Raw genomic sequence first — 17,894 nt, 5'->3', positions numbered from 1 at the left:
GAGGAAACCTTAAGCTAAATGAAAAACTAACCACCCTGAAGTAAAATTAAGTCAAACCTGTCAATGAGACGTCAACATTAGTAACAATAAAAGGTTGTAAGTTACTACTCATAACTGCATAATCATAATGCACCTGCAGGGGGCATCGAGTGAATGTTAAATGAAATGTGTGCTTGTGTTGTGAGATATATTGATGTCAAGGAAGTAAGAAAATGCAAAAAAATAATACGACCCAAGTCTTCTGGTTACGCTTATATTTGATGAGTGGTTCACAAGCAATTAATAAAACTCATGATTCAAACATTTTCTAATAATGCTTTTTATAGTTAAATATGATGCACATTCCCCAGTGTCTTCCAGTAAAACCCAGCAATTCCATTCACTGTAGTATAATAAAAGTGATGGTTCTCAACAGTCCTGGTCCAACAGAAACTCCATAAACTTGACTATGTTGATGCAGTATTTGAGGAAGTGGACAGGTTATTAAGTAACATCTTTACTTTTGATCAGAAATCTCTCTATATACAGCAGCAGCAGCCATCTAAGCCAATCGCACAAACAGCTTAGTGAGCAGGAGACTTATTGACTAAACAAAAAAGCTGTTACACATTTGCCTGGAAATGATGAAGTGCCCTCAACGACAAAATATAGAAAAAAACCTGTGCTTTTGTGTGTAGTTTCTATCTGAAGCCGATTAGCAAAATGCTACAGCTTTTCAAGAAGTTTTACATGACATTAATATTTTCGGATGCATGGGAAGTTTGATCTTTCATATCCTGTGTCCGCTTTCATGACAAGAGGAGCAGCAGAACCAGCTTGCATCAATCTAAGGGTTACTGTGTTATACCACAATATAAAAACATCTAGGAATGGGGGTTTCACTCAAGTCCTTGGGCTGTAATTCGATATTCAGTTAGAGTGATATTTCAAGAGCAAACCCTAATGACATTCCCCTTTTACTAAAATATGCTTTCCAGTGTCCTCATAAGAAAGGGTTCTGACTGTTCTGTGCGACCTGCGACCCTTGAGAGCTGGCTGTAGACAGGGGCAACAATGGCTCAGGGAGGTTCACTGGCAGTTCCCGACCAGACTGGGTGGGGTGGGTAAGCGATGAGGGAAGGCTGGAAGGCTGGTGGCTGGCAGGCAGTGGCAAGGAGGCGCTGTATGGAAGAGAAGTGGCGTTCATCGCTGCCGAGGTGGAGCTAGAGCCCATTTGGTTCAGAGTTAGTCTGGTTTGCTCCGTTTGGAATGGATTGGTGGTTGAAGGAGCAGTCACGCCTTCACAAAGAAGAGAAGTGCGTACAGGGTTAGCTTCGTTAGGTATTTAAATTAGATCGTTTATAAGTTGTAACCTATGGCTTGATAAAGATTTCACAAAATGGTCAAGAAAATATAGAAATGTCTGCATTTAAAGGTTTTCATTTTAGCACTTCACTGTTGGATATGTATGTATATTATCGCTGTGGATATCAAACACTGAAATTTAAAAATAAAAATATGTGCAAGTATGATGTTAAATACCGGCTAAGAAGGGGTTCTTTGTCTTTGCTGGGGGATTTGCTGGAATCAAGGTATCCAGATTCACTAAAGAAGCTGCTGTGGGGCCCAGGAAGGACTCAGGGGTACGACATGTACGAGGGCTGGGGGCCGCCAGGCTTTCTCCAAGCCGGGATAAGTCAAATAGCTCAGGACTGTCCTCTCGCCCGTTCATATTGACCTGACCTCCATCCATGGCTTCATCAAACAAGTCTCCATCTAATAGTGGAAAAGGAGAGCAGTGTGACATTGCTATTAAGTGGGATGCACAGAACCACAGTGAGAACAGAGGATATAGTTCACCTGAGGGGCTTCCAGCTCGGGGAGAGAGCTCCTTCATGGCTCCTGCAAGTGTTGTTCTTTCTGACGGGGCTGAAAATGGATCAACATCTGAGGAAGCAAAAGGAACATGAAAACAAGATCTGATTTAATTTTTGTGACTTGTTTTATTCACTCAAACTCAATTAAGTCAACTTCAGTTGAACTTTATGATGACATACTGTAAATCCACAAACACACATACACACTCACACACCTGTGTTGCCGGGGAAGGCCCACACTCGGCCTGCAGCATTAAGGCTGGAGACATTGTTCTGTGTTGTATCCCAGGGATCGCCGGGGGGACGGCTTGGCTCCCATGGTGGAGGAGGGCTGCTTGGAGGTGGTGCCATCCAGGGAGAGTCTCCTCTAGAGGTGTTAGCACTGCCTTCTTTTAAAAATAGAGATTAATTAGAGAAGAGGTCTGTTCTACAAAGATACATTCACTCTAGCATATAAGCAGAAGATATATTCCAAAGACTGCAGTACACTAATTTTAAATACCTAATAATCAACTGTAATTACACCTCAATGCTTAAATACCCAGATAACTCAATGCTCACCCAGTGAGTCCCAGGGGTCAGTCCCCCCCGGGCGAGCAGATGCCTGGTATGGGGCTTTGTTCCAGCTAGGGTCATGTGGAGGATCTGCTGGCACTGCAAAAACATCTACCAGATCCATGAAGGCCGTCTGAAACAAGAAAATATCCATGCTAATTCAGTATATCGCCTTAGTGTTCACTGGTAGTTCTCTCATCCTGGAGGACAATAGTGTGATTACTTGTAGTAATGTTATGAAAACAAATGTTTAATCTGCTGGTCAAGATATAGAACCAGCACTGGTCCGTGGTCTATAAATGAAGGTTCTCAAAGCACTTGCAAAACCAGTGTATGGTTACACTGTATTTAATCACCCCCATTGAGATATTCCATACCCCAATATTTCATACCCCGCCTTTAGTCTCCATCTCACGTTTGCTCTCCTCCAGAGCTTTCTGGAGCATTGACTCGTCTCCTTGACGACTGAGTTGCTCCTGTCAATGGAAACAGACACATGGATGCCTTTAGACATAAGGGCTAACGGGCAAATTCACATATTGTCACATCATTTATTAGTCAGCACGCGCACACAAAAGCCAGATTGGTGTGTGTGTGGAATGGACACAAACCAGAACATTCTCTAGCCACAGAGAAGAGAGCAGAGCAGCACTGTGATCTCTAACAGAGCTGGTCTTTTGTGCCACAGTATACTAGCATAGCAAGAGAGGCAAAAAGGGAGGCAAAAGACAAAGAGACAGAGTGAGACAGGAAGAGTGAGGTGGAGCAAAATGGTTTCAAGAGATAACACAAAAGACTAACGGTCATATAATGAGACAAAGCAACGGGCAGAGAGGGTATACAAAAAAAACATTTTAAGAGCAGAAATAATAATCACGTAGTTAAAGTAAAATGACAAACGAGGACATTTCCTACTACAACTGCTCTCCAGCAAATACCAATCCAGAATGTCTTCAAGGCGAAACTCATATAAACCTGTTAAGTTAAGAAAAGGTCTTCCCATGTGGTGTCCTGTTATAACACTCCTGCGTTTTATGGTGAAATATGAAATTGGCCACCCTGCCGTGGTAGCACCACCTAACACTGTCAGTGTGCTCTCATTTGAGATGGATCTAGCCAACCCACTACAGTAAGCGTATCCAAGTGGAAAGGCATGTAATTTCCTGTTGCCACCTGGTGGTGCAAGGGCTAATCGCCCCCAAAATTACTAAGCATGGTCAAAAAAAAAAAAAAAAAAATGGCCACATAGTTTCGACGATCCTGCCAACAGACAAGCAACTAGACAAATAAATAAATGCCACAGCACGCATGACCTCCTTGGTGATGATAATAGAAGATCAAAAGATTTAGGCGGATGCACTGATCTTACTTAGCACGGCTCAGAGGGAGAGAGGCCGTTCAGTAACAGAAGGGTTGCTAGTTCGATCCTCACTTCCCCTTAGTGACTGTGTTGAATTGTCCTTCAGCAAGGTACTGAGCCCCACAATTGCTTGTAATGAGTAGGTTGGCACCCTTCTTTGCAGGCTCTACTATCAGTGTGTGTGTGTGTGTGTGTGTGTGTGTGTGTGTGTGTGTGTGTGTGTGTGTGTGTGTGTGTGTGTGAATGAGGCAATAATGTAAAGTGCTTTGAGTACCCTGAAAAGCGCTATATACAAATGAGTCCATTTCCCATATTTAAATTCAAATTACAAGCTGTTATCTGCCAAACTCTGGACCCCGGAGGAACCCCACCTGCTGATGCGCCTCCTTGCTCATGCTCAGAGCTAGCTGCAGCTGAGTTTCTTCATCCATGTCCAGTGGGGCAGGTGCGCGCTGGGCTGGCTGTGTCAAAAAAGCAGAAAATATGTGTTGGCATCTCAAAGTTAATGTCAATTCAGTTCTACAAATATCCAGATTAGACACAAGCGGTGAATCCCTTTGAAACCCCCCTGACACCAGAACAGGTAAGAGTGTGGAGGTACTGGTCTAAAGGAGGAGAGTTTGAGTGGTTAGTGATTAGTTTCTTGTGAGCTGAGAAAGGTACATATCCCTGTTGTCCCCATATCAAATCTGGGGCGAGGAGAAGGTGAGTAGTTCATGCAGTTGTGTTCCAGAAGGGCAGTGTGGTGAAGTTGGTTTTAGTGTGGGACGAAGAGAATTAGAAAAGGTTGGACCCTGTGCATCTCTACCTTCTTGACCTCCTCCTTGCTGAGGCTCATTGCGATCTGGAGCTGGGTCTGTTCATCAATATCCACTGTGGGAGGTGGCTGCGATCGAGCAGGAAGGATTAAGAGGAAGACGAATCACAACGAAAGGTGAAAAATCTTATTGGGTTTACTGGAAGTGAATCATTAAGGATAAAATTGATTTGACGTGATCTAATAGAAAGGAATTTCAGAGCAGATCATCAAAATGATATGTTTGATTACAAGGGCTGGTGTAGAAAGCTTCAACACACTCCAGTATATTTCATACAGAAATTACAGAGAGGGCAATGGCTACCCTTCCCATGAAGATAAGGTCCAGCTGTGGACTACGGATCAATGCACGCATCCTGTCTGGCTTCTCACTCCCTCGGCAGCTCCCTCACCCTTCATCACTCACACTGATTGATCAAAGAGCCATTACTGACCAAATCAGAGACAGAGACTTTCTGTTAACGGTTCTGGGAAATGGTGGCCTAGGAGAGACGGGCATAAACTCTATCACTCTTTGTGTGTGTGTGTGTGTGTGTGTGTGTGTGTGTGTGTGTGTGTGTGTGTGTGTGTGTGAGAGAGAGAGAGATGGAGGTACTGTTAAATATTTTACTACAACATTAACATATAAGCAATAGGGCTACTAAGAAGGCGTATGTACTGTAAGGTTTCGGGTTTTGTGTGTTTGTCAGTGTGTGTGAGCTCAGTACCTTTTCACTTTCTTCTCGGCTCATGGCCAGGGCCAGCTGCAGCTGCAGCTCCTCTTCTCCACTGGTTGTGGGCCGAGCTTGCTCCAGGTCGGGAGCAAGTCGAGGAGAGGAAGAGGAAGCTAGAGAGTAAAAACAGAGGGGACTGAGTGTTTCTGGCAAAAGGGGGAGCAGAGAGATGTCGAGGAAAACATTGACAGATGGGTACAGAGGGGTAAGAGAACGAAAACATAGACACTTGGCTGATTTTTAAGGTCAGAAAAGAGCTGATACAGTTTTTGCATGTTAATTTTTTCTTCCATCGTCTGTTGTTTAGGACCTCAGCTGGCATTGCTTGCCACGGTCTGCCTAACTCTGCACTGAGAACAATGGTGCGCCTGTGTGGAGAGCTGGGGTGATGGAGGGGGAGAGGAATGGGTGGTTTGGAGAGGGGCCCACCTTATTACCCCAAATCCTCTGGGTGGGTTCCAGAATTCAGGTCCAGGTTTGTTGGAGGGAATGGGGGGGCTGGCAGTATACCAGTCTAAGTGCCCGACTTTGGGTCACAGGGATAAAAGCGGGTAGCAGACCACATGTTGGCAAAGTCAGATTTCAGAGCTCAATCATTTCCACTGTGCTGCCCCTCAATATCCCCTGTCTGAGCTGGAATGCTTCCTGGCAATTACTACCAACCTCCTAACCCCCACCGCTCCATCCATGAGCATTTCTCTCACCACGTGCTGGTGTGCTTGAGGAGGCTATCATATAATGTTTTGTTAAATGAAGAGTTATCTGTGAATTGACGGAAAATGTTTGATTATTTATTAATCATAACTCACTGTTTCAAGGCCAAAAAGCAAAATATAACGAGAGAGTATAAGACTGACAGTAGCATGACAAACTAGCTAATCATAATCAAATCATAATGTACCTAAAATCTTGTTGTTAAGGAATATGAATAACCACTTTCCCGACACACATTAAATCTATCTAAACACTGTAAAATACCTCTAAAGAACTCATCACCTCATTGTTCAAAGCATTCCCGTATTTCTGTACGATCAAGAAATCTCTCTGTATATCTGTAAATATGTGAATATAACTCAATCTCAGCAGTTTGTCTGACTTGTCAAAGTTAGAGAGGAGATGAGATAGCATTGCTGAACCCTTTGTTTCCTCCTCTCAAAGACAAAGCTTAAGATATTTTACCGTTTGGTTTCATTGTTTTATAACACCTCAGCAAATACCACTTTTTATTCTGAAGCAAATAAGTGGCTAATCGAGACTACAGAGGTTGTCGTGGACATGAAACATCATCACGCCAAAATCAGAACAGGTACAGAGCTAGTTGTGATAGTGTTGAGGTTGTGTGTTCTCAGTTCAGTTTATCTCATAAAACAATGTCAGCAATAATCCAAAAATACAATGTATGAATCCCTTGGGCTTTTAGTCCAGGAAACCCATAGTGATGCTAACTTCAAGGCTGGCCAGCAAAAAAATCTCCCCTTTGCAGCTCTATACAGTAGAACAGATACTGCAAGTGCTTTTAATTACTTGCTATAGCCACATGAGTGTAACTGTAGTGAACTGTGCTCCTATTGTAGAAGCACTGAATCACACACCCAGAGCTCAAAAGTGGTAACTGACCACATGTTTCCACTGGCACACTTTCTGGCTTGTAAAAGTATGCGAGGGATGTGTAGTAGAGGAAAAATACATTTGACTATTCAGATACCATATGCACACGCAACTGTGGCGACCATGAAACGGGCAAAATCACAGGTCTGCCTCACACCTTCTAATACAAACAATTCCAAAGTAGATGCTTCCCATCCAAATGCTGCTTCTTGATGTTTTTTCAAGTGCAGGTTAAACTGCAATTGATGAGTCACAGACCTCAGATGGTGTAACACAAGAACCTCTGTCTTCTATGACATAGCATCCTTAGCTCAAATACTGTGTGACAGAAATCTCCACCAACAAATAAATACAGTATCCAGTTGGGAATTCACTTTTTTTTTTTTTAGAGACAGGCACAAACAGGGCCTCTTCTCTTTTGTAAATCGAGTTTAGCTGACGTGACTGTAAACGGGAGAATGACAGGAATGCAGATGTCCAACCGTCAGAACAGAGCAGGACTGAAACTCTTGGTACAAACACTGCACACAGCTCACGTTGCAGGAGCTGGGCAGAACCGAGGAATATGTAACAAACTGACAATTCATCGCTTCCTTATAACTGTTAATCACTTTGTTGGCCGCTAAACCGAACCGAACACTTTGACTTCAATCATTTGCGTATCGTATTTGACCTGTTGCCAAAAAGACACATGACCTGTCATGTACATTCCTGATATGATGGATCACATGCTTGAAGAATCATCCAGGTATTATTCAGTTTCCTGAGACACTAAAAACTGAAGCTCTTTACGGAGAGGGCACTTCTTTTTCAAAAATCAGTAGTTATGTGAAGAGTTCCTTTGCAGAATTATATAAGGCATTCCTAAAGCAGCATTAGTTATGCTAAAATACAGAATGCTTCCACATTCAATTCTTTTTTTTTCCTTCTTCCTCTTTACTTCCTCCACCATAGTCATCTTTTTTGCCACAATTCCTCTTCTGAGAATTCCAAACCAGTTTTCAGTTCCTGAAGGCAGCACTTCCAGCTCACTGGGTTTTAGAGCAATTCACGACAAATTGCAGAGGAGGAATTAAGAAGGAACCATTCTGCTTATCACAAACACCATCGAAATGATGCTGAAACTGATGAATGATTATGTGTTTTAAACATTTTGTTAATAATTCTTTGAATTCCAAATTCCTACATTTGAGTGTTCACGGTACTCACAGTGGACGGAAGATGGTGATCCTCTGCACCTCCCAAACTCATCCCCGTACCCCCCTGCTGAACTGGAATGGCTGATTCGGCGTCCTGGATACGGAGGAGGAAGGGATCCAGATCCTAATCCACTAGTGACCCCCGCCATGCGTGTCTTTGTCTTCAGCGCCTGGCTCCTCTCTTTTTTTAACTTTTCTTCATCTTTCAACAGAGCTACTAGATGCTTGGCTTTCTCACGGACGTTTACACCCTGGTCCCGTCCATCCCGGTCTATATACTGGAAGTCTCTCAGTGTCTGGATGGTGTATATGTTCTCTCGGCACTCCTGCGCCACACGCTCAGAACCTGTTTTGATCAGGTAGTCCAGAAGAGCCAGCGCCTTATAAACATGGCGCCAGTTTTTCCCATGGTCATTGAGCCGCTTCCAGATCATACCCATAACCTCAGTAAAAGCCACTACGTTGAAGGTCAGGTCTGCTATTTCTGACATAAGCGAGCTGGGAGGACCCCAGGGGTCATTGGATGTGGCCTCTCGGACTTTGATCTCAGCCTCCGTGTAGTTATTGACCATGTTTTTCATCTGGCGGCGGAGCGATGAGGTCTGCATGATGGCGGTAGCAGTGTTTCACAGGTTGCAAAAGGTAACTGGAACAGCAGGCCTGCCCACTGTGTCGCCTCAGGCAAGGTGGCTCGTTTGGGATCAGTTCAGTGGAAGAAAAAAAATATGCAAGAACGTCAACGTCTTTGCAACTTTAGCAACGACCACGAATGTGTTCCTGCAGGAGAGGAGAGCACAGAATAGGTGTAAACAAAGATTACTGAGCCAGTACAGTAAAAGCTACAGACGGGATATCGGATCAGGACCGTCGGAATAAGGTGCCGATATTGACTGCTGACATCGATCCAGGTTCCATTTCATTTCCTAAGCTGGACCATAAAACAACTGTATCATAACATGATCCATACAGACATGCATTTCAAATAAATTGCTTTTAATACATTTAAATTCAATGCATATTTTTATTTTTGTTACTTTAATAAGAATTGTTGTGAGGTTTCGTACTACTGCTTCATGATGTAACCATCAACGTAATACGAAGAACAACAATAAGGATAAGAATCAAGGATGTGCATCAGAATCAGATTGGAATTTTTAAAAATGTCAGTCATTGCATTTTTAGTAACAGGCAACATTATTATCATTCCTGCTATGTCATGGCTGAGGACAAATACCAGATCATCGCTTGTTTTGTTTGGTTTTTTTTGTTTTATTGAGAATTGTTATTTGAAAGGCGGGCAAAACAACTCCAAGTGATGTGAAACTCAACACCTGAGCTCAGTTTTCCCTGGAACAACTTGAAGAGAACGCCGTGGGAATGCAAAGCTTCTGAGCTGCATTCAACACTCAATTTCAAAATGAAAACAAAACACAAACAGAGAAAGTGATTACGAGTTGAAGAACCATCTTGACTACAGGTATTCTAATCAAGTGTGCTGGTGTACAGTAGAAACCTTTACCTTCAAGTGTTATCTGTAACGGGAGGGGCTGCACTTCCCCTGGTTTTTTTGACCTGATTACATCACTGCTGCAGAAGTGGAGCTTTAAAGAGTTTGAACGGAAAACAAAGACGAAAAAATTCTACTTAGACACAGATTGTGAAAGGTGAAGGATCGACCCTTCTCTTAGAGTCTTTGTCATGTGGTTGCATTTCCAGAACATTGAAAAAAGGAGTAAGAGATTGATTTTACAACGGGAACGACCCAATGAGTCAGTAAAATTTCCAATGGGACAAAAATTGCTTTACGATGGGTGTAAAATTCATGCAGTTATTGTAAAACTTGACAGCATGATAAAGAAATTCATCTAAATCCATACAGGCTTTTCACTTTGAAAGTGCAAATGCAATATCTGACATACTTACGATGTCCTACAAGCTTGTAAATGTGTTATTAAAGAAGTTTGAGGCCGAGCTGGCCACAATGTATCAGAAATTGTCATAGTTCCGTCTTAGTTACGGTTGCTGGGATTACTCATCTGGAGTGATGAATCACTATTTACTCAGTGAAATGTTCACTTCCTGTTACTTCAAACTGCTTAAAACGGGTTAAATGAGGAGATGGGTTCAATGGTTAATAACAGAAGAGTGGTACTGTAACAAAGAGATTAACCGATCTAATCTGGGTGCCTCTGTTACTGCTGCATTTACACTCCTAATGAGCTATGTCATATATCTAACATTCTGAATTGGACCAATCACAGTCACAGAAGCTAAACCAACCATCACCACCACTCAATTCTGTCAAAAAGAAAAGGAAAAAAGAACTGAACTATTAAAAGGAGTGTCATACAATTTGAGTGTAACATGACCAGGATTTCATGTCAAATTGAATTATTTTTAAAGAATTATTTCAATCCCGCTAACAAGAGCTTGTTATCAAACTTTGATAAGAAAGACTTACTGATCCCAGTAATATCAAGGAATCTTTATCATTCCAATTTCAATGCCTGTAGAGCAACAAATTGTGTTGGTTTACATTGTAAATCTGATTTCGGGGGAGAAATTCCAATGTGTAGGAGACCAAACAGTCTAAATTAAGTTCAACTAGACTGGTTCGATCTTTTCACGTTAAACTGTTCTGACGGTGTGAAAATACCAGGAAGCTGACAACTTAAACCAAAGATGTGGAATTTTGTTTCCATTTTGTTAACTTGTATAAATCGTTCAGGGAACCTGTACGGGAGTCAAGGTAAGTAAAGGCACCGCTTCTCTTTGTACACACAGGCTTTATTCTACAGCACCTCCTTTTTTCCCATTTCAAAGTGGACGTTGCCGTTTTCTGCCTGTCTGTGAATCTCACACCGATCTAACAAACAAAAATACCGCACCACCTAATGAAAGCACATCCATGTCCAGACCGTGTCTCTGACATGTCCTTTCTGCCCTAAACTAGGACGAATGACCGTGCACGTTGCGTCAAACGGGGCAACATTCGGTAGGTGAACGAGCTCACCGTGACTCAGCTGTGCCACTGTGACTTTTAAAGTTAAAACCACCATCAAACTGAAATCCTCAGGATCTTAAACGGATTCCCGAGCGTCCACTTTCCCTTCTTACCTTCATGTCATAGCGCGTCAGGGTCCCAACTTGAGGAGGTTAGAGGAAGAAACGCCTCCGCCTCTCCACATATCCCGTCCGTTGCTGTCGGACAGGGAAGGGAGGGAGGGACGGACCGGAGGGGAGACACAAGTGTGTGAAATATATTCAAAAACCTCGAGAAAAACATCCGTGTGAAGCGAGAATGAATCCAAAATGAGTTGGAGCTACTGTACAGTTTTCAAACTTGGATGTGTGTGTGTGCATTTGTGTGTGTGTGTGTGTGTGTGTGTGTGTGTTCGTATCACAGCTCGTAAAGCAGGCAGGCGCTGGTGCAGATGGTACAACCCCCCGAAAACACTCCGTAAAAATGGATGGAGGAGAAGAGAGGGAGGTAGGCCTGCTGGGTGCATGCAGAGTCAGACTTAACCCTTCGCTGCCCGGTCTGCTGGAGACGCATCCTCGTGGAGGGGGGAGCAGGTGACATCAGCACAATCCTAACTACGGTATATGCTCAACAAATGACATCATAGGCTGTGAAACCAAACAAAGTTAGAGGGAATACGTTAGCCTGCATGTCCTCATGAGAAATCAATCAAAGCCTGGGAGGATTTTATCTTGTAGCCACTCATCAGTCAAAGCCTGTGAGTGTTATCTGATTATCCTGTGGCCATGAATTGATTACATTGTGGGAACAAGTTCTTTCTCCTTCCCACGAATTAATCCAAGCGTGGGAACAAAGTTTATTTAATGACTGCTGAGGTAGCAAAGTGTAAGGGACAAGTTGAAACTTTCATCTCGTGGCCACTTTGTAATTGAACAGTTACGTTTGATGGCCATTAATCAATCAAAACATGGGAACGATTAACATCTGATGCATATGTAAGGAACACTTACATAGAGTGACCAGGAATTAAACTGTTGTAACAAGTTATCTTGTGGCCACAAAATAATCTAATTGGGAGCAACCTACATCTCATTGCCACAACTTTTCCCAAGCATTGGAACAAGTAGTAGCAAGTTTCTTTCAGCTGTAGCAAATTAATCAAATGATGGGAACATTTTTTCAGGGGTTCTGTATGTTACAAATAGAGGATAAGGTGTATATTCTTCCACCAGCCAAGGTTTAAAGAAGTGATAATTACAAATATGAAAACATACTGAAACAAATGTAAAATATAATATATAATAATGTGAATATTGCTAATTTAGCATATCTTATCTAGGGACAAAACACAATAATAATGTGCCAAAAATTGTTTTATTCATCATAAAGTGTCCTATTTATTCTGAATTCAACCAGAAAAGCATAAACGCCAGGAAAAGTTTTAGAAAATCTCTTTGCGTTTGAAATTTCATGGTTGCAAGTGTGTCTTTTAATGCAGAAGTTTATCTTTCATAAACTGAATAAAGCTCTGTCTCGCACGGATCACAACAACACAAATGAGAAGCAGCAACAATTGTGAAATGATAGTAAGCTTTGACGTGAGCGTACACACGTTGCACATACACCTATGTTCAACCTCAGGAAATCATGACAAGTTTATAGTTTTTAGATGATAGTAAATATAAATGCCTTAGATAGTATGACCGAGTACTCCTACGGTGATGTCATAGAAAGGTTATGAGGCTTCCTAGCAGTGTCTGTGCTTGTCATCCCAGAGGGATTCAACAAGCACATTTCCTTCTCAGCAGTTTCATCACCAGGTCTTGGCTCTTTACTTATTTATTAGCACTAATGGGATGTTGTCTGAAGTCACATCCTTATGCATTATACAAGACCCAAATCTTTTCTGTATTTACTTTGGCTCCGACTCAATCGCTTCATGCAGCAAAGTGATCTCCAGCCAAATGCTGTTGGAGTTGTAGCTGAAAAGCATCGTATCATTGTGCCGAAAGAGAAAATGATTATCTGAAAGCAAAGCAGAGCAGAGGAGAGCAGCGGCGAGTCTCGTGACTGGTTGACTGAGCAGGATATACAGGAAATACCAGCTCCACCTTGAAACAACAGTCACAACCCTTGGAAACGACTGTAGGGTGAGGGTCATCCGTGTGAAGAAATCAAAATGTCAACAAGTAGGGGGCCGTGGGTTCTCAGATAGGACTTTGAGAGGGGCCTGGTATCGTGACATTAGCATAAGTTTGATCTCTGAACTGGCTTCTTGCTCGTTGCAGCGCCCTGCTCTGTTTTCACACGACTCTCACTGATCAGGTCGGTTGGGCTCAACTTCATATATCTGCTCTGGCACTCCTCCTGTCTGTCTTGGCAGCCTGTGCCTTTATTTCTCCTGAAAACAGATGCCTGAACACTCTTTGTTTCCCAACAAAGGCCTGATGAGGTCAGTGCGGTGGGGGGAGCAGAGTGGGAGGAGAGAGGGTAGATAAATAACAGCAGCCCACTACTGCACAGCAGTGATGTCACACAGGAGCGTGTACTGACTTCTTGCACGAGAGTGTGTTTGTTTGTCTCTGTTATTGATGGGAGGGGTTTTTTGGGGCCTACGTTTGAATTTAATGTTATAGAGAATGTGAATCGAATTCATTTCTGTCCACCGGAGGATTTGATCTCTAAAACTTCATCCTCACTATGTGTTTTTCTTTGCTACCCTCTAGTGGCTCCTCTGTTGCTTTGCATCGGCTGTGCATGTGATTTAAACTCACCAATCGTTACACCACCTCTGCTGGCAATGTAATATTAGACCTGAGTGCAGATATGCAGCAAATCTGTCCTCTAAAATCAGTTTGCATTCCAGTGTTTAAGACATGGACGTTCACGTTTCTGTGCAACACTGCACAGACCAAATAGTTCATTTATCATGATGCGTTCGTGTGGTGCTGGTTAAAATACCACTAATGTCTTATGCTCCACTCTAGAATCTTAATTTTTTTCCTACAAAAAAACAGCCAAATTATACATCAAAATGGCGGAGTGGCCCCCTGGGAACCATCTGACGAAATTCTTACGTCGAATTTTGGTTGTGGTTATGTTGTTGTGTTGTGGTATAACGCTGACCTGTCAGAGCAGGAAAAGAACACAAGAAATCAATAATGTTAATGCTGGCTGCATTCCATTTAGATGAGCCAGCCATGTCTTCATATTGTGCGTGCTCACTCACTGGCATCTATCACTAAATCACATAATGGAATAATGCCGTCATTATTAATAGCTGGGCTTTTTCTACTTTAATAAGTCTGTTTGTTAATTGTTTGACATGAAAAGGGTCGATTGTAATATCAACAACGTTTGTCGGTCTGCAGGACAGCTCAGGAAGTTGTGGATGGATTTTGGTTATATTTGCTCGTCTGATTTGGTAATAGATTTATCAATTTTCTTTTAACTGATTCAAAACTTGATCTGGATCTGATGACGTCATACCTCTTTGGTAGAGGTATGAGCTCTCCAAGTGCCCTCAAGTTCCATGTCCCAGCAATGCCCTCTAGTGGGCCACAAAATTGTTGACGCTTACAGTTTCTTGTTGCGAGGGAAATGTATTTTTAGTGAAGACGAACACAGCTGGGAATACTGCATTGTGGTTGCAGCTCATAGGTTCTCCACCATTCTGTCAAAATGACCTTCAAGTGGATGGACGGCAGGGCAGATCCATTTAACGAAGGGAAATATTGCTGTCAGTGGTCGCTCTGCAAGAAATATTTGTCCTCTCACTGTGAGAGAAAACTGGTGGCAAATCAAACAAGATTTCTGAAAATATCCCCAAAAAAATGAATCGATGGGAGCAAAAGTCTGTTCATTGACAAGCAGATCCCTGAGTGGAAGAACAAATCATTTGCGACGTATGAGTTTTACTTTTAGATTGTTATTTCACTTCTGCATCAGTTTTGTTTTCTTTCAATATATTATTAGTTTTAACTTATCATTATCTATTTTTTTTAAATTGTATTTGTTAAAAATCTCATTCTGTAATTCACTGGCAACACTTTCTTGACAGGTAACAATGATACTTGTCTTTCACTCTTTTGCTTTTTTTATGAAATACCAGTAAGAACTTCATTTTGTTTCATGTTATCCAGAAACTGGGGGATCAGTGTGGTATAAAGACATCGCCACAGCGACTACCAACAATGACAAAAAAAGAAGTCAAACGTTTCCCTGACAACACTTAGATGCAGTCAACGTCTTATGTTTATCATCTTGCTTGTTTTGTATTCTCATGCTGCAAAATAGAAAATCTTCAGATTCTTCTAAAGACAAGCTTGAGCCAAAATGCATTTCATCAATAACTCTTCAGGGGACCGAAGGAGAAAAAGAAATCCTACTGAATTGCCATCACATCTGTGGCCCCGGAGTGCTCTCTGCTGAGGAGATGACATTCTCCGAGGGAATCAACCTTTCTTTTCTGTTCTTCCATCTCATTCTACAGGTCTAAAGGAGCAAACGTGGGCTGTTTACAAGGCTGCAGTTACGTAGCGTGTCCTGGTTTTTTTGGAAGAGCTGATAATGCTGCTTTTTTATTTTTAAAGTTCATGACTTTAGAGCAAAGAGAGGTGTCACTATGTTCCCGTGTAAAACCTTCACTCTATAAATGACCAGTATATCTATTGATAAATGCATTCATCACCCATCATGGTTACGTCCTTACAGTGATTCCCAGAAATCTTTAAATATGTGGAGAGAGAAGACAAAAGCTGATTTAAGTGAGAGGACTCATGGTTTGTGAATCATAGAGGAGAGAGTGAGCTGTTACTCCAGTCTTGAGAGCATGTCGTGATCACTACAGAGCACAATGGGGGTGCTAGGAAGACTGAAACCTGTCTGTAGTGGCCACAAAAGAAAACCACAAATGCAGAATTACGTCTTATTCATATATATTTATACAGTGTTATACATTTCCGCATGGCTTTGTTACTGTGTGTTGATATTTTACATTAAAACGTCCCAGTTATCCTTGCGACAGAGGAGAATAAGCACAAGTACCGGTAATTGGTATTCACATATTTCTCGTCCCCATGACAACTCTGATACTTATCCATCAATTAGCTCACCCATTTATCCATAATGAGACAGAAAAATCTTTCACGTGAAGGTGCTATGAATAGATTATGGCGGGGGGGGGGGGGGGGTAGTGCTTTTCAACAAGATCTGCCTTAGAACGAAATGCCCAACAGCGTGATTGAAATATGGGGGGGGGGGGGGGGGGGGTGTTGCTTCTATAAAAGGAATGTGCTGAGGATGACACTTGATGACGCAGGAGACTACGCCGGTGTGGATGTATAAGAGATGAAACCCGGTACTGCTCCGGCGCACACATGAGGAGACGACTGGGTCGGTGGTGATCCCGAGAACCCCTTCGATGCCCGGACAGAACACTGAGATGAACACAACTGAGAAGTTTAACCTTCCCGTTGATGGCATCCTCGATATGTTCAGCTCCTTTACCCGGCATCACCCACCATCACGCTCTACGCACCCAGTCCGCCATAGCACTCTTCAGCATCCCAAAGTCTTAAACATCACGAAGACCGGCATGGGTATCATCAAAGCGGTCAGAGGGCGCTGGAGGCATCAGGATAAGAGAGAGAGGAGGTCATCAAGTTCTGACTTTGGGCAGGTACCGTCCGATCGGGTCCCTAAAAGGTCTGTGGATCTGCTGGAACTGGGTCTGATCAAGTCCAAGAACTGTCACAGAATAGTTGTGCTCGGTGCGCCAAAAGTAGGCAAAACGAACATTCTAAAGCGGTTCTTGGGTGAAGAATTTGATGAGCATTATGAAGCCACGACCGAGGACTTCCACAGAAAGCTGTTTCACGTTGGAGGGGAGACGTACCAGATTGATCTCCTGGATGCGGCGAGTGAGAGGGACTTCCCGGCTAAACGGAGGCTATCCATACTGTCAGGTGAGGATAGTTATATTCTAACATTACCCCCTCCCCTCCTTTTTCAATGTAAACATTTTGTGTTTAATGTTTTAATACATCTAAACTAATGTATCTTCTCCTGTATCTGCAGGTGACATCTTCCTGCTCGTCTTCAGTGTGGATGACCGGGAGTCCTTCAATGAAGTCCTCGAGTTACTGAATGAAATCAAAGCTGCGAAAGCAAAGTTACAGAAATCGAAACATCCCGCGAGGATTCCGGCGGTGATTTGCGGTAATAAAGTGGACTTGGACGCACAAAGAGTCGTTAGCGCCCCAGAAGTGACTGAAGTCGTCGGTCAGGACGTCTCCTTCTTTGAAACCTCAGCTAAAGACGGTACCGGGCTGGAGGTTGTGTTCAGGCACCTTGCGGCGCTGGGTGGTCTCCCCGATGAGACCGTCCCTTCTCGGCATCAGCTCATATCCATCCTCAGCTACCAGTCGCTGTGTATCGGCCGGAGAGGCAGGAGGAATAGTCCGGGAGTCAGTGAACCCTGCGCCGCCGTGGATCCTCTGGCGCGCCGCCCGAGCTTCACCAGCGACCTGCGGACGGTGCTTGGATCAAGCACCAAGCGCAGCAAACCCGAGAGGTGTCAGATTCAATGAATCGAGAACCCTCTCGAAAAACCAATTGTAGTAGTAAACTGCAATGTCCTATTATGTAAGGAGTTATACTCTGTAGCACTTGGCTGGACCGGTGCGTTCATATTTTTTTGTATAAAGATATTGTATAATCCTATCGTAAATAAAATCTTTCTAATTGTCATATGTGTGTTTTCTGTTCTTCATCCAAATGACAGCCTACAATTCCTACAGTTC

General features: G+C 42.9%; 2 protein-coding genes across 4 annotated transcripts; one reads left to right on the top strand and one right to left on the bottom strand.

Annotated features, from left to right (window-relative positions):
* Nucleotides 1-239: 239 nt before the first annotated feature.
* Nucleotides 240-11,553, bottom strand: epn3a (epsin 3a). Of its 3 annotated transcripts, none has more exons than XM_086184666.1 (11): nt 11,226-11,553; nt 8,119-8,885; nt 5,296-5,414; nt 4,580-4,657; nt 4,143-4,232; nt 2,804-2,887; nt 2,418-2,544; nt 2,072-2,245; nt 1,840-1,926; nt 1,522-1,755; nt 240-1,278 (listed from the first exon to the last, which is right to left on the bottom strand). In XM_086184666.1, exons 2-11 carry the CDS (start codon nt 8,714-8,716, stop codon nt 983-985), a joined length of 1,887 nt encoding a protein of 628 aa, XP_086040792.1. In that variant the 5' UTR covers nt 8,717-8,885; nt 11,226-11,553; the 3' UTR covers nt 240-982. The 3 variants fall into 3 exon arrangements, with proteins under 3 accessions (XP_086040792.1, XP_086040794.1, XP_086040795.1); XM_086184668.1 differs by having other exon boundaries at nt 2,072-2,242; XM_086184669.1 differs by lacking the exon at nt 4,580-4,657.
* A 4,822-nt stretch (nt 11,554-16,375) lies between these two features.
* On the top strand, nt 16,376-17,681 carry rasd2a (RASD family member 2a). The gene is made up of 2 exons (XM_086184670.1): nt 16,376-17,057; nt 17,170-17,681. The coding sequence occupies exons 1-2, from the start codon at nt 16,514-16,516 to the stop codon at nt 17,679-17,681; spliced, it is 1,056 nt and encodes a 351-aa protein (XP_086040796.1). The 5' UTR covers nt 16,376-16,513.
* The last annotated feature ends 213 nt before the right edge of the window (nt 17,682-17,894 follow it).

The sequence above is a fragment of the Aulostomus chinensis genome, chromosome 18, assembly GCF_037954235.1.
Source record: "Aulostomus chinensis isolate RoL2024-O1b breed Wild chromosome 18, RoL_Achi_v1.0, whole genome shotgun sequence".
Lineage (NCBI taxonomy): Eukaryota > Metazoa > Chordata > Actinopteri > Syngnathiformes > Aulostomidae > Aulostomus > Aulostomus chinensis.
This window is presented reverse-complemented; position numbering and strand designations above follow the sequence as displayed.